The following is a 15,887-nucleotide window of genomic DNA, read 5'->3' as shown; positions in this document are numbered from 1 at the left end:
CAAGAGAAGTAAGATGCATTCATCTCATGGGGGTCTCTTTCTTTTCGGTGCTAAACTGTCCGAATCTGTTTTTTTTTTTAAAAAAAAATGGGACGAAAATAAAGGAAATTACTCTTAATTAAACTTCCTTACTTATTAAATATTAAATATTTTTTAAAAAACTCCTAAACTTCCTTAATTTAAAATTAGTAATTACTTGAAAGGTCTAAAACGGTACGTTATTATATTACATATACATATTCCATACATATGTCCACATTCTTTCATAGTCGAAGCTATAAAAGGCCAATAAACACCATTCAGTTCTGAGAAGCACAGCAAAATCGCAATACGTTTATCATCACTTCCTCCATCACCATTCTCCTTCTGACCTTCTTCTCCTTCTTATTATCTGAAACAAACATGACGAACATGATATCTCAAGCGACGCTGATCATCGTCTTTATTGTCGCCACAACCTCGTTGACATCACCCAGCCATTGCAGCAGAATCAGGATGGTCCACTCCGAAAACGAAAGCCTGATCGAATCCACCTGCAAGCAAACCCCTAACTACGATCTCTGCGTTCAATCCCTGAAATCCGATCCCTCCAGCTCCGAAGCCGATGTTGCAGGTAACAATCTCGCAAACCACCTTTCATTAATTCATCCCGTCGATTGATCGACTCTTGATCAATCGCGGAATCAATCATCGATGGTCTTGGACTGAAATTGCGTTTAATAATTGTTCACAGGGCTTGGTCTGATAATGGTGAAAGTCATAACGGCGAAAGCGAAGGCTACGAAGAACAAAATCAACAATCTCCTGCAAGGAAAGGATTTAGATCGGAAGCAGAAGGGGGCATTGAAATCTTGTCGCGAGATGTATGAGATGGTGCTGGAGACGGACGTTCCGGAAGCCACTGAAGCTCTGCGAGAAGGGAATCCTAAATTTGCAGAAGATGGCGTTAAGGATATCGGAAACGAAGCTACTTATTGCGAAGGAGAGTTCAACGGCACCAAATCGCTGCTTAAACCAGAAAATGAGGCCGTGCGTGAACTCGCTTGGGTTGCTGTGGCCATTGTTAGGCAATTACTGTAAGGATTACTATGATGTACATGTTTAATTATTGTTAAGTGTTCTATGTTTATTTGATCTTTCCTGCTGTATTATTAATTATTTGAAACTACAATTTTTTTTATTTGATTGCTTTATGGCATTAGTATTATATTTTTGGGTTGAAGTGCTATTAAACTAACTTTGCTAAGGTTACTTAGAGTGAAATCATATATATGAATCAGGATGGAAAGTGAATGAAGAAAATGACTCGTGTGGGTATGTCTTTTTCGGTTTTTCCTTGTCACAGGTAACGTGTGTGTGTTTTTATACTAACTATATATATATATAATACATAATTTAGTTTAAAGAATAAAATACGATATATAATGAAAATGTTGCATATGCAATGCAAAATAAAAAGATGATATTATGATACTTAAAATATTATATATATATATATATATATAAACCAATTCTCTGTGTTATATTAATTTGCATTGTTTTTTCTAAACATATAAATAAAAAGCTTGAACAAAAAAAATATATAAAAAAATATCATTGATAGGAGGCGTCACGTAAAAGGAAAAATGTCACGCAAAAGGGACAAATGTTAAAGCGTTTGCAGTTTAATGCGTGCTAGTGTGTGAGGCGTGGGTGTGTGATGGATGTGTATGAAATCTCCTCCTTTTCCTTTACATGTGAGAAGGGGTTAGATAGGATCACAGATTCAAAATCATAATATGGGGATCATGACTGCAATTTTATCTAAATATGGGACGCCTAACATTAATTTTTACATTTTTTTTCAAACAAAATCACACCTATTAAAAATTTGAAGTATGAGGGTCACGGCGTACTAACTCCTTGTAAAGTACTAACCCCTTGTGGATTCTTCACTGGAATGGACATATTTGAATAAATAATTTCATATTTATTTTAAAGTAAAACACTATATTAAATAGAGATAAATATAAAAAAATAAATTTAATTTAAAAATAAATATATTTTTTATTGAGGATAAAATTTAATTAATAATGTCTTATATATTTTAACAAAAGGAGTATCTCTATAATAATAAATTAAAGGTTGGTCCAATCATTAAAATTTGGCCAATAAAACCTTATTGCTATGCGATTCTGAATATCTTTATAAACACTTTTTGAATTTAGAGACAAGCCTTGATTATTGAGACCCAAAATTTTGTCTAAAAAAATTTAGTGTGTCTTTATGGAAATTTTTGTTCATTGGTAAATAAGTTTATCTGTTTATATTCAGTAAAATTCAGTTTAAAAGGTCAAATTTATAAGAATTAAAGGGCATTTTGCCCCTCAATTATTTGCTCAAGAGCATCTGATATCTCTAACTTTTATGTGTTGCAATTTTCTTCTTAAATATTTGAAAATGATACACTAGCATCCTATTATTAAAAAAATTAACTTTGACTATCAATTAATGATAAAAAATTAAAAAAAACTAAAAATTATAAAAAGGCCTATAAAATTGCAAATAAATATTCTATAAGAAAATTTAAATCGGCATATAAAATTGCAAATAAGTATTCTATAAGAAAATTTAAATCAATTAAGTATTTAAAATAATAGTTGGTCAAAATAATATTTTGATCTTTTATGTAGATAAAAATAACATTTGTATATTATTATTTACAAGTAATTTAAATATCAATTTTTGTAGGATACATATATGTAATTTTATAGGTCATTTTTTATAATTTTAAGTCAACTAACCGTTGAAGTTTGATTTTTCTTTATAGTAAGGTATTCAATGTACAATTTTTAAAATATTGAAAGAAAAATTTATATGAAAGTTTAAATATCAAATATACTTTTAAATGAAAAGTTGAGGAGCAACAAACATCTTTTAACCCAACTTATAACTAGATCAACTCAATTTACCCTTCAATCACATGGCTACTCTCAAACTTACATGTCAGTATTTCACAAACCAAAATTGTGCTGTGCTTTCGAAACTATGATTAACTTTCTCCAACTCCACTTAGCCATTAGAAAGGTTCATTGAGTTCTTTCTACCCCAAAAAAAAAAAAAAACTGCATTCAGTCACTAAGGAATAATCATCATATTGTGACACGTCATTCTTATATATATTTTTTATATAAAGTGTAACTCATGCGAGTTATCTAATTATATTTTAACACATCACTCTTATTTTTTTTTCATTCAAATATTTTTTGTAATACATCTTCTATGATTCTTCAATAATCTTTCACATTTTCTTATAAGTCTTCAATGCATCTTAAAGTAACTTTAATTATCATCCATATTTCTTCAAAATTCTTTAATAATCTTCAAAGATTTCTTAATTTTTTTATCAATAATCTTTATTAATCTTTAAAAGTCTTCAACATGTTTTCAAGAAAAATCTCTTAAAATAGCTTCAATTATCTACCACCTTTCTTAACAAACCAGTAATTTTCAAGAGTTTTCAATTTTCTTTATGAATCTTCTCTAACTGTCAAAGTTTTCAACATATCTTCAATGTTTTTTTTTTCAAATAACTAACAATTATCTTCTATCTTTCTTCAAAGTTCTTAAATAATCTTCATGAGTTTTCAATTTTCTTCAAAAATCTTTATTACTTTTCGTCAAGGTCCAAAAAAAAAAATCGCATTGTGTGGCCTTGTAAAATGCTCACATACATGAAGAGAACGTATTTTCTACAAGCATAGGCAAATTTTATCCTAAATGTAAGAGTTAGTTAATTAATTTATAGAAATTAAATAAATCAGTTATCTGTAAATATATATATATATATATATATATATATGCCACTCTCTCCATCTCAATCTATAAAATATTACTATGAGAGATTTAACATACCAAAATATAAGATATTTTGAAAAAAATAAAGTTTTATTAATGATATTTTTTCAATATTACCTTTTATATTATATTATCTCTTTTTAATATTTTTTCACAAATAGAGTATTGGATTAAGTGTATTTTTAAAAGTTTATATTTTTATCTTAAAAAATAAAGTTATAAAGTGTATTTGATTAATTTTATTTGTATGCCTGATTTTATTTAAAAATGTCACATAAATTGGGATGGAAGGAGTAGTTTTTTTTTCTAAGATATAGTTTATGTTAATAATTTATACTGAAATATTATCAACATAAATTATACATTCTAACTATAAAGATAGTTCAAGAAAAAATAATAAATACAAAAATGAAGGATAAATAAAAATTATTTTTGAACTTTAGATCCATCGATTTTGAACTCATTTATTGTATAAAATATTTTTTCAAATTCTAAAAATGGCATAATTTAATCGTTACGGGGGCTGCTGTTAATAAATTAAGTTAAATTTTACTATTAGTTAACATGTAAGAAAATAATTTCAAAAATCATAATCAATGATCCAAAACTTACAGACAAAAGACCAAAAAAAAATTAGCCCTTTTATTAAAATTTTTGATATCCTTTCATGTCATTTTTTATATTACATTATTTGTAATAGTTGAAAAAATAATTTAAAAAATAAATAATAAGTTTATGGTATCTATGATATAAAGTTTAAAAAATAATTTACTCTTTTATAAAAAAAATAAAGGAAATCAAAATCTTACCGTTTAGACTAACGAGACAAGCAAACATTAATTTTCTATATTTTGACTTTTGAGTAACTTGGAAAAGACACAGATGCAGATTCCAGAGAGGCCAGCTTCTCGGCATTTTTGTTTTATCAACGGATAAAACAAATGATAAATAATGTTGTCTGATTATATTTAATAAGCTTGAATTTAACTTCTCTTCTTTTCATGTGCATTTGTTTTTCATCTTCAACATTTGATAATTATTTTTGTCTGAAAATAAAATATTGCTGTGATGTTCGTAAATAAGGGCTGGAATTCTGAGTTTACCGTTAACAGTGAAGTTTTTATATACATATATATATAGAAGAACGTTAGATAAATTGAGTCTAGTTCAGCACATGTTTTTGTGCCCAGAATGCACTATAAATTAATAAGGTGCTCACATCAACTGTTGAGAGTTGACCATCTTATAAATTATGAGTCAAATTTTTATCAACTAATTAAACTAACATTTATTAATGAGAAAACATAATGATTAATTTTTATAGTCTTAACATGTTTTGATATTAGTTTTTGTTTTTTTGTTGTTGCACATTTCATGTCCCTCTAATTTATCCTATGTATAACATTAATCTCTCTATTTTTAAGCATGTACAAAAGAAGAATGAAATGGCAATAACAATGTTAAATGCACTGACATGTAACTGACATTTTTAATCTTTGTGTTAAGGTTGAATTATGCTTTAAATCATTGAAACCTAAAACATGAAATAGAAGAGTGGACAACACTATTAACACGTTAAATCATAATTCCATTCAACACATATTAACAATATTAGTCACAAATTAACATATTTACCATTGTTGATACAATTTTATTGTCTTTTATGGCATATTAAAAAAAAGGGAGTAATGTTATAGATATGATACATTAGAAAGACATAAAGCAACGAAAAAAATTATAACTTATACCAAAATATATTAAATTATATTATTTTTTGCAGTGTACATAGTTTGGAATCGCATGCATTGTCTTGTTCTCACCTCTCTTGTTCCGACGCATGTCATATTTTTTGAGTTCCCAAGAGAAGTTGCCTCCCCTCGTTTCAGAGCTTTCTAGATACATTCGAAAATGGGAGAAAATTATGATTCATGGTTTTTTATGTTGCAGATTATATAGGGGATTAAATTGCATAACTTTGACGTAGAAACATTTTTTTCCAAAAAAATTACCCTTAATTTTCCTAAAATCTTAATTTATGTGCAAATAATTTCTATTATTTTAGAAATTTGACAATGAATTTTCTTAAAACTAATAAGTTCCCACATGTTACTCATTTGCTCTTGGTTGATCCATTATTTTATTACTAATGATATATAACACGATGAAATATTAGTTATATCTATCCTAAAATAAAATAGTCATAATTTATAAATAGTGATATTATAAAAAAAACTTACCTAAATTTTCAAAAGCTGGAAAGGATCACCAATATGACTCAAATCAAATATATTATAATCTCATATTCTCAATATATGTGTCCATTTATAAGAAGCTACAGTAGTACAATTTATTTTTCACATTTCATACAATGCTCAAGAAAATATAGGTGTTGGTTAGAAAGAAGAAAAATGAGATCCGGACTTGACTCAATCTTGATTAATTTAAAAGTAGAGGAATTAATATTAGAAAGGTCTCAACTTGACTCAATCCTAATTAATTTAAATTTATATGAGGAAATCCCATAATACTATAGATGTTGCATACTAAAAAAGAAATATGTGTATGTAATTTAGATAAAAACTACTTATGCTTGGTTTAACTAAGGAGTTATACCAATACTCAAATAGGGAGGCATCATAGTTCAAATCCTGTGATAGACCTTTTGCCAGAAAAGATTCCCACTCAGTTCTATTTAGAATTAGTCTCAACCCAAACCTCTTCAACTTGATATGGGCAGGGAGAATAAAAGAAAAGAAAAAAAATATGTACGTGAACGATGTCCTCGATTATTTATAAATCAATTTAATCATGTTTTATTATAATTAAAAAAACCTTAAACTTTGCTAATTTATTTTAAAATTTAATAAATTTTTACATCTACTTCTTCTGATAATAAAGATAAAAGGAATTATTTTTAATAATTTATTCTACCTTTTAATAAGAGCATAACATTAAAAATAAAAAATAGTGAAGTGTTTGGCTAAAATCAATATTGTCTTTTCTTATAAATATGATATGATTAGATGAGTAAGTTATATTAAATCCTATGTAAGAGTGATGAAGACAACGCGTTAGACGAGAACAACGTTCCTTTCACAATAGCACAGTAGGCCGAAAAATGAGTTCTTCTTCACTCACACTCCTCACTCTTCTGCTTCTTCTGGCTTTTACTCTCTTTCCGTCATCCCAATCAGAGAAGGCCGATGCCGATGACATGATTGACCGGATATGCAAGAAAACTCCATTCTTCGATCTCTGTTCCGCCACGCTCCACGCCAACCCTCTCACTCCCAAAGCCGATCTCAAAGCCATCGCTCTCGTCGTCCTCAAGGACATTCTCCTGAACGCCACCGAAACCCTATCGCACATCGAATCCCTCATCCGCCACACCTCAGATCGACGATTGGAGCAATCCCTAGCTTTCTGCGGCGAATGCTACATTCCGATCATCAAGTACACTCTCCCTCAGGCCGCCGACGCCGTCAGCCACGGTCAATTTGGGTTCGCCGCGTATTGTGTGGGCTATACTGAGAAGGAAGTGCTTAGATGTGAGAGGAAGCTTGCATGGTCGAAGAATTCGTCTTCACTGGAGAATCAAAACGGCGTCGTGCATAAACTTGCCGGCGTGGCTTCTGCAATAATCAGATTGTTACTAAAGGCTTGATTTGATGATAGTTTTGTGATCTGTAGCTCTGTGTCTTCCTCTTTGTTGTGTAGATGGTAGTTCCAGTAACAATGGAAGGATGTTATGTTATAATCGGAGTTTACATTCTAGCAATGGCTCAAGAGGATGACAGTGCCAAATTTCTTGGCATGACATCTTGGCAAAAGTTAGATTAAATTTGATGATTTAAATTTGATAACTTTTTAAAATATAGATTAATTTGTAATATTAAAATTTAACTTAAATGATTCAGATTTTAAGTGGAAGTTCATTGAAAGGCAAATGTAATGGAGAGAAACAAAGCTCTTAGAAGAATATTTTTGCTGTTTGTCTTCCTTTTCGAAGAAGAGTTGGATTAAGGATAAAAATATTTTAAAAATAGAGTGACATTGCTTCATTTAAGATTTTTATAATTTTATAATTCTAATTATCATTAAGAAATTTTTAAAAATATTTAACAGTGATTACTCTCTATTAAACTTGAGACATTTATTAATTTTGAAAGCTATAATGTCGTGCAAATGACACATCAGATGGTTAATATTTACATCTTTTTGTGTTCACTTTTGAATATTATTTACAAAAGTATGGAACATAAGATTTAACCGCATATCTTTTCTGCTAATTATCATAGAATTGAATCAATCGAAAATCAAATTTTGAATCTTCTTTTACGTGAAGTTTGAGACAAACGACAGTCTAAAAGTTCACATGAAAGCATTAATATAGTCATACCAAATGGCAATGTGTTCCAAAAGATTTGTTCATTATTGTGGGCTGTGGCAAATGCTTCAGTGCTAAAATTCAATAATGGCGTTGGAACTTGGAAGCATTAATATAACACATTGCTGAACTCATGATGGCCCCTGCAACAACACATCCAATTTTACGATATTATTTTTTATTAAATAAAACATTTATATAATATAAATCGATGCTAATTTTTTTTTAATTATAGAAATAGGCACTAATGGTCTAAGATTACAAGTGTGATAGAAGTAGAACTCATGACCTTTCACTCATAGAAGAGCTTGCACGTCATTAAGTTACAAGGTGATTGGTTCAATGCTACTTTTTTTAACGATCATACAATTAGTTTTTGTTTTTTGTTTTTCTTTTTGCAACGTCAAAGAGATAGAGAACCTGGCATGCACGGCTTCTTGCAAACCGACTGCGAGATGACAAGCAAGCTTTGGATCAACAATGTCCAGCCCGTAGCCCAAAGCCCCATATAGATCAAATTCAGATTCCAATTAGGCATATACTCCAAATTCTGAAAAAAAAAAAATTATTATATTTAAAGGATTGAATCTAGAGAAAGGGACTAATTCCTCATAACAAACTAGAAGTATTTCATTTTCCCTCACTCTCCATTTTCCTTCTTTTTCTCTCATATATGTTAGATCAAAACTTTTCAACAATTCAGGTTTAATATGATAAAATTATTATTATAATTTTACATAAAATATATAAATAAAATATTATAGTTTTAAATTGGTTAGATCAAATTTTAATAATTCAATTTTATTTATATATTTGTATGTAAAATTAAAATAATAATTTTATCAAATATTAAATCAGAACTATTAAAGCATTGATCTAACGATAATGAGGGGAAAAGGAGAGAAATGAATAATAAAGGAAATAAAGACACCCCTCTCCTCCTCACAACGTGATGAATTAAAATTTTAATTTTTATTAAAAAAATGTGTCCCATTTAATGCCTAATCGTACTTTAAATAAAATTATCTTCAATAAAAGGATATCTATAAATAATTTAAAAAAATCATAAACTAATAAATATTGGTCTAATTGGTAAAACTTTGATTCATAATATATAAAACGGTAGAATCAAATCTTATTGCTAATATAAATATTTTATTGTTAGACGATTTATAAATACTTTTATAAGTACTTTTTAAGTTAGTAGGCATGCTAGTCATAGTGAACCTCAAGACTCAACTCACTTAAACTTTATTTGTTAAAAAAAAAAGAACTTAGAAAAAATCATTATCATCAAATTTAGGAGATGCACGTGCATTTACAAAAATTACAAATGAATTAATTCACGTCATTGTTCTCGGAGTTGCTCTAACATGTTTGATCTTAGTTTTCTCATTCTCAATTTGAATTTCTAATGAGCTCATCACCTTTGAAAGCAAAAGCAAACTAACACGCTCGCCAAGCGTCGAACGTCAGTCTAATTATAATGATTTTTGTAGAACTGCCCTTTTTTATGCTTTTACATGAACTGATTTTTTCCCCTACACGGTTTCCATGGCATTGTAATAAAAAAAAATTGAAAATGAAAAAAAGTCTTTATTCCAATAAAAAAAACTTACTAAAATAAAAGGTACAATAAAAATTAATCCAACTAATAAGGATTTAACTTATGACCTACAAGATCGTGCAATTAAATCTTGCTATCAATGTAAAAGGACTTTGTTAGTGATAGATGTATAAGTACTTTTGTAAATGCCATATAAGTCTAAAAGCATGTCTTAACCCTGATAAATATTCAAGATTCAACTCACTCAAACTTTCCTTTACATAAAGGAGGGAAAACACTATTTTTTTGGGTCCTTGCACTTTGTTTAAATTTTGGTATAAGTTTCTATATTTTTTTTAGTGTTTCAAGTCCTTATACTTTTTTTCATATGCAATGTGGGTTCCCATATTTTCAAAGTGATGTTGATGTGGTACAAACAATGTTAATAATGCTGACATGTTAATTAACATAATTAATTTTTATGTTAATGTGTCAAATTGATACTCACATGAATTTTTTAATGAGCAATTTTTTTTTTTAAAAAAAGCACACATCAAATCAAATAAAAAGGTTGACTTCAACTCTTTAAATTTTTGTTTATTAAAAAAAATTCATGTCAGTATCTTTATCTCATTTGATGTTGGCTTTTTAAAATTTTTGCTTATTAAAAAATTCATGTAAGCATTTTTATTTCATTTGATATACGAATAGTTTTTTTTTAAATTTTTGTTCATTAAAAAATTTATATCAATATTAATTTGACACATAAGCACAAAATTAACGATGTTAATTGCCATGTCAATATTATTAATACCGTTTGTACCACATCCATATCCTTATAAATATATAAGGACTAATATTGCATTAAAAAAAATATAAAGTTTTAAAACACTGAAAAATAAACAAAAATCTATATTAAAATTGAAACAAAATAAGGAACCAAAAATAATATTTTCCTCTAAAAAGCACAAGCTTGGGGTTAGAGTCTTAGGGATATGAATCGTTGAAAAAAAAAAAAAAAAACTCAAAAATGCTCATAAATTGGATAATGATTAATGAGTCAAAAAGCAAAAGTGATATCCCCACAGCACCAAAACAAACAAGTTGCTATCTTTTTGGGTTTTTGACTGAAACAAGGTGCTATCTTAGCCATACACCTTTTTGCCTAAAGCCCAAAAATACTGTTTCTTTCCTCTTTCTTTTCTTTTTTTCCCTCCTCCTTTCTTTCTGTTTTTTCCCCACCAAAAGCAAAGTCCCTTAGAAATACTTTAGCATAAAAAAAATTATCATCTCTAACCTTTCTTTAGGATGTAAGAACCTTTTGGTAATTGAATCTTAATTAACGTTATTATCTCTTACAGACCTTGTAATTAAAAATTAAAAATTTATCCATACAAAAAAAAAAAATCCTACTATTTGCAAGTTATAAATACTTCAATTTGCGAAGAGGAAAACATAATGTAGTGATAAGTGAATCAGAATGTATTTGAATATATTTATACATACATACATACATACATACATATATATATATAGAGAGAGAGAGAGAGATTCAAGTGCGTGACTCGACACTTGCAATTATTTGTTGACATTACATGCTTTGTACATAACCTACATATTCCTTGTTTGAGTCTCGTACGTTCCCGTAACTAAGCTGACCTATTTCAGAAGCCTCAAAAGCAAAACTTGCTCAAACCCTAAAACTTTCTTTTGCCATATTCACTTACTCTATGAACATCTCTGAAGCAACTTAGCAACATGAAGTTACAGAGGAGGCAAACACAAAGCACCACCACCACCAAAGGAGGCAGCGGCAAGGCCAATGAAGAACATGGCCAGCACTACTCCTTCCCACACAGATTAATACAATACAGAAGAACACTAAACTATATTGAAACACAAAAATAAAATGGCTTCTCGTAAGGAGCACAGAGAGCACTTTCACCCCCTCTTTGTTTACTTTTTCTGGGTTAAACTGCATTACCCTGCATCTCTTGGCTGTTTTGCTGGCAAATATGAATTTGCGATTGGCTGTACAAAACTGCAAGATACAATGCAGCAACAGAAATTCATGTTATATGGCAGGCCCAACAACGAAGTACAGTAAGGTAAGAAAATATGAAATTTAATAATTTTCTCAAAATATTGTAGTTCACTAGATGTTATCATAAAAGGGTCTGAATAGTTAGTTTAGACGTTGAGATAGCCCAATGACGTTGTGCAATAACCGATCTCATTGAATGGGATAAGACTTGATATTATTGTTGTTATTAACTAATCATAAAAGGATGAAATGCAGTCCTCGATCTCAATGCTGCCAGATAAAAAAAGGCCTATTTGCAGGCAATGGAAATTACTTATAATAAAATGCTATGAAACAGTGAAGTCAATACATGGAAAACACAATGGGTTAGCACTATAAATCTTAAACAACCCTCACCTATCCACAAACAAAATAAAAAATCTCGAAGGACAGTTAAAACATCGAATAACCATTAACTTTCAACTTTGCCCGACATTGCAAGCTAGCACTGTGTTGCTGTGAGGAAAAGGAAAAATTGAACTATGTTGCTGCAGAGGAGGTTTGAATTTCGATGAGCACAAAGCAATTACACTTACTTGTAATACTCTGAACCAGGCGCGTTCAAGTAGTTTGCAGCAGGATTAAGTTGGTGTTGAAGTGAAGTCGTGCCACCCTCTATTCCTCCAGCAGGCACAGGAGATTCCTGGAAACTTGCCACTGAACTTTTTCCTGATGACATCCCTGCAAAGAGAATGGAATGATCATAAGATATGTAAAAGCGACGTTGTAGCTAAAACAGACATGAAAGCCAAATAGGTCATTGAGAATTTTAACATGATACCAAGAAGTTGGTCGATGGACTAAGCGTAGGCCAACCTATACTTGTATTGCTCCATAATTGGATCTAATCTCTTTGTGTGCAAGCCAAAAACTAGTTTTTATCTCTATTGTACCTCTTTAAGATAAAGCCCTTTTTGCTTAAAGAATGGACAAAATGCAGGTCAATTTTACACATTGTTCCATAAAACATGCCTTATTCTACTAAGTGATGCAGGTTACATGACTTGCAAACTTTCCAAAATAGGATTTAATTATCACAAAATATGGGCTGCATGGATCATGAAGAGGCTATGATATATTAAATTATTGATCCCATTTCAATTTCCAAGGATTAGCCTCCCCAAAAGCTTAAGTTGTTAGGTGCATGGCTAGCAATGGCTTTCTATCTATAGTGTCAACCATGAAAATTCCTATTTCGCTTCCTAAAATGTAAACAAATATCACAAAGAAAAATGAAAAGCAAAACAATATGAAGAATAAAACCTGAAAGCATGAATAAAACCTAATACATGGTCTGGTTAGCTGGCACCAAATTTACGTGAACATAAAATAAAAATGAAAAAAAAAATCTCAATACCATTGACTTTAAACTGAAAAAAATTGTAATATGAGTAAATATGTTTAAGATCTGGCAGCACAGTGTTATAGAATAAAGCCTTAATTTTTCATTTATCTTTTACCCTGTTTTGTTCTGAAACTTTTAAGTGGTCTGTCTCTTGCAATTCTAACCTCCTCACTAGGGTTGAAGAAAAGACCATTAGAACTGACAAACAGTAGATATTACCTTAACCCTAAACTATAAACAGAAATTCAACATGCAGGTATTTCATGGGAGATTACTGATCATATATTAACCTCAGAGGTCACTCTTGTTCATAAATCTTCTGTTCAATTACACGTAAATATCACCAATCATTTAATTTCAGCCACATACGTAACAAAGAAAATGCAAGATCTGTATGCACAAGGAGGTTAATTCGATAGCAGATCATACCTTGGAATATAATTACAATAAAGAAGACAATAGTGAAAACCATGGAAAATATGCTGCTGCTTGATGAAGTTGATTTCACAGCTTTCATCTTCTTCAAGGCTTTCATGCGCTCTATCCTTGCACGCTTCAACATGGCAAGTTCAGTGATATCCCTGATTAACTTCTGGTCAGCTGCATCCAACGACGGAGCTCGTGGAGGTCTTGGAGGTTTGGGAGCCTTTTTGTTACTGGATTTTTTAAGTTTCTCTTTTACCACGGTCTTTGTTGCACTATCTACTAAGTCTTGCCTTGCCACTGACATGCTAGTCACTTTCAAAACATCCACCATAGGAACTCCACTTAAATTTGATTCACTGCAGTAAGAACTTGGCTTTTCATCACCCGTTATATAATCCCCAGAAAACTTAGCAAATAGTGTCTTTCCTTTTCCTGCACTACTTGGAGTAAATTTCTGCGAATCATCTTCATTTACAGTTAACCCTATTTCAAGATCAACTTCAACATCTCTTACACTTTTATGATCCATCCCAAATTTCCCAAAGCCACAAACCCAGTCCAACTTCTCTTCCCTTATTACACAGCAAACTTAGAGGAGCCACAGAAGATCATACAAAATTTCAACCTCAACCAAACACCTGAATTTAACCCATAATGCAAACTGGCCTCCTGAACTGACCATAAATCATCGAGAAGACAACGTACTATTCAACTCACAATCACAATTTAGGTGTCTCCCAAACTTGCACTTCAGACACGTTTCAAAATATTAATAAACATGAGATTACCATCAAACTCTTTCCATCTTGCTTTATCAAGCTCTATTGCCAAGACCCCAATTCTGATTCCAACGACTTCTCAGAAAAGAGGACGAGGTAACCCTGCATTATGACAAGAAACACAGTTGAGTTCAGTTAATTACATGGGAACTGGTCTTGTTATGAGATGTAAAAGAGATTAATTAAAACAAAGAAGTGAAACTACAAGCAAGCTAAAAGGGCCTATAATTTCAAACATACAAACGGAATAAATCATCACAAAATTCTTGGGAAGAAAACAAGGAACCGAGCAGACGGAAAACAGAAGTCCAAGAAAAAGTTAAAGAAGTGGGATATCAAAGAAACAAAAACCTACAAGGCCGTATCAGTGGCTTGGAAATGCCTCTCACCCAGGAAAGAGCCTGAGAAGGAGGTGGAGACGAAACAAATACATACACACACACATACAAAAACGATGAACCCCACAAAACAAAGCAAACGAAAATCACTCTGTAGCCACTACCCCACATCATATGGAGTCACATTGCACCCGGTATGATCATTAAATGCCCCATAAAAGAAAACCCACAAAAACCAAGAAACACAGAAACTTCGGACCAGCTTCAGCCATTATAATATTAATAATAGCAATAATAGCATCAGACAAAGAAGCTCAGGAGGAAGAAGAAACGAAGATACCTTTATGGCAAAGCAAAGGAACCCCAGATCCGATGAGGCATTGAGCGAAGTAACTGCGGTAAAGAGAAGAGTTGAATTTTCTCAGAGAGGCAAAAATTAAAGAGAGATATTGACACCACACGAGAATAGAGGAGGTCAGGAGGGTGACCAGGAAAGTACTGGAATTTTAAGATTTAAAAAAGGAAAATCACTTCTTTTTTGGCTTATCTCTCATTCTCTCTCTTCAAATTGTTGTCGCTTATCATCATCTTTCAATTTTTCTCACTCCCATGTGCTGTAATCCAAATCGCCATATTTATGTATTCATCGAGAAAGAAAAGACGCAATATTGATCGAAGCAAGCAGGCCTTGCCGATGACAGTTGGCAAATCGGCATATTCTCGTCGTGGCTTCGACTGATTTGTTGTTTTTTGTTTCTATAAAAAAGTTTTCTGTACCTTTTTTTGTCATTTTCTTTGATCCATTGTTTTAACTAATTACTACTTTTTGTACTTAATTTAAGATTTAAGATTCCATGCCTTCATTTTAATGCCTAATTTTGGCCTTTTTGTTTAGTTGCTTAACTATAGTATCAATCTAGTATGATTTGATTGTTATGCAAAGAACAACTTTTTTTTGTTAACAAGTGGATTTAACAAAATTTTCATATTCTTGGTAGTTTTTACTTTTTAGTGTGGAATAAATCAAATGACTTTCTTAGTTTGTTCTTTATTTCTCATTATTGTTGCAAATATGGGCTTGATTTTTAAAGAAAGAATAAAATTTAGTTTGTGTCAAAATTAGAGAAAGGTATTACTATTACTATT

The 15,887-nt window shown here is 30.7% G+C and overlaps 3 protein-coding genes across 4 annotated transcripts; 2 read left to right on the top strand and 1 right to left on the bottom strand.

The window, feature by feature from the left end:
- The first annotated feature begins 318 nt into the window (after window positions 1-318).
- Window positions 319-1,172, top strand: LOC129319287 (cell wall / vacuolar inhibitor of fructosidase 1-like). The gene is made up of 2 exons (XM_054964305.1): window positions 319-613; window positions 734-1,172. Exons 1-2 carry the CDS (start codon window positions 403-405, stop codon window positions 1,078-1,080), a joined length of 558 nt encoding a protein of 185 aa, XP_054820280.1. The 5' UTR covers window positions 319-402; the 3' UTR covers window positions 1,081-1,172.
- A 5,783-nt stretch (window positions 1,173-6,955) lies between these two features.
- Window positions 6,956-7,775, top strand: LOC129319432 (uncharacterized). Its single transcript, XM_054964497.1, has one exon. The coding sequence runs from the start codon at window positions 6,956-6,958 to the stop codon at window positions 7,499-7,501; it is 546 nt and encodes a 181-aa protein (XP_054820472.1). The 3' UTR covers window positions 7,502-7,775.
- Window positions 7,776-11,321: 3,546 nt separating this feature from the next.
- Window positions 11,322-15,344, bottom strand: LOC129319386 (uncharacterized). Of its 2 annotated transcripts, none has more exons than XM_054964438.1 (4): window positions 15,082-15,344; window positions 13,628-14,505; window positions 12,390-12,534; window positions 11,322-11,811 (listed from the first exon to the last, which is right to left on the bottom strand). In XM_054964438.1, the coding sequence occupies exons 2-4, from the start codon at window positions 14,151-14,153 to the stop codon at window positions 11,751-11,753; spliced, it is 732 nt and encodes a 243-aa protein (XP_054820413.1). In that variant the 5' UTR covers window positions 14,154-14,505; window positions 15,082-15,344; the 3' UTR covers window positions 11,322-11,750. The 2 variants fall into 2 exon arrangements, with proteins under 2 accessions (XP_054820413.1, XP_054820414.1); XM_054964439.1 differs by lacking the exon at window positions 15,082-15,344 and adding an exon at window positions 14,759-14,995.
- Window positions 15,345-15,887: the final 543 nt, after the last annotated feature.

The sequence above is a fragment of the Prosopis cineraria genome, unplaced genomic scaffold, assembly GCF_029017545.1.
Source record: "Prosopis cineraria cultivar Desert tree isolate PC_DT_omini unplaced genomic scaffold, ASM2901754v1 PC9, whole genome shotgun sequence".
NCBI classification, from domain to species: Eukaryota; Viridiplantae; Streptophyta; class Magnoliopsida; order Fabales; family Fabaceae; genus Prosopis; species Prosopis cineraria.
Note: the sequence above shows the minus strand (reverse complement) of the source record. Positions and strands in the feature narration are given on the sequence as shown.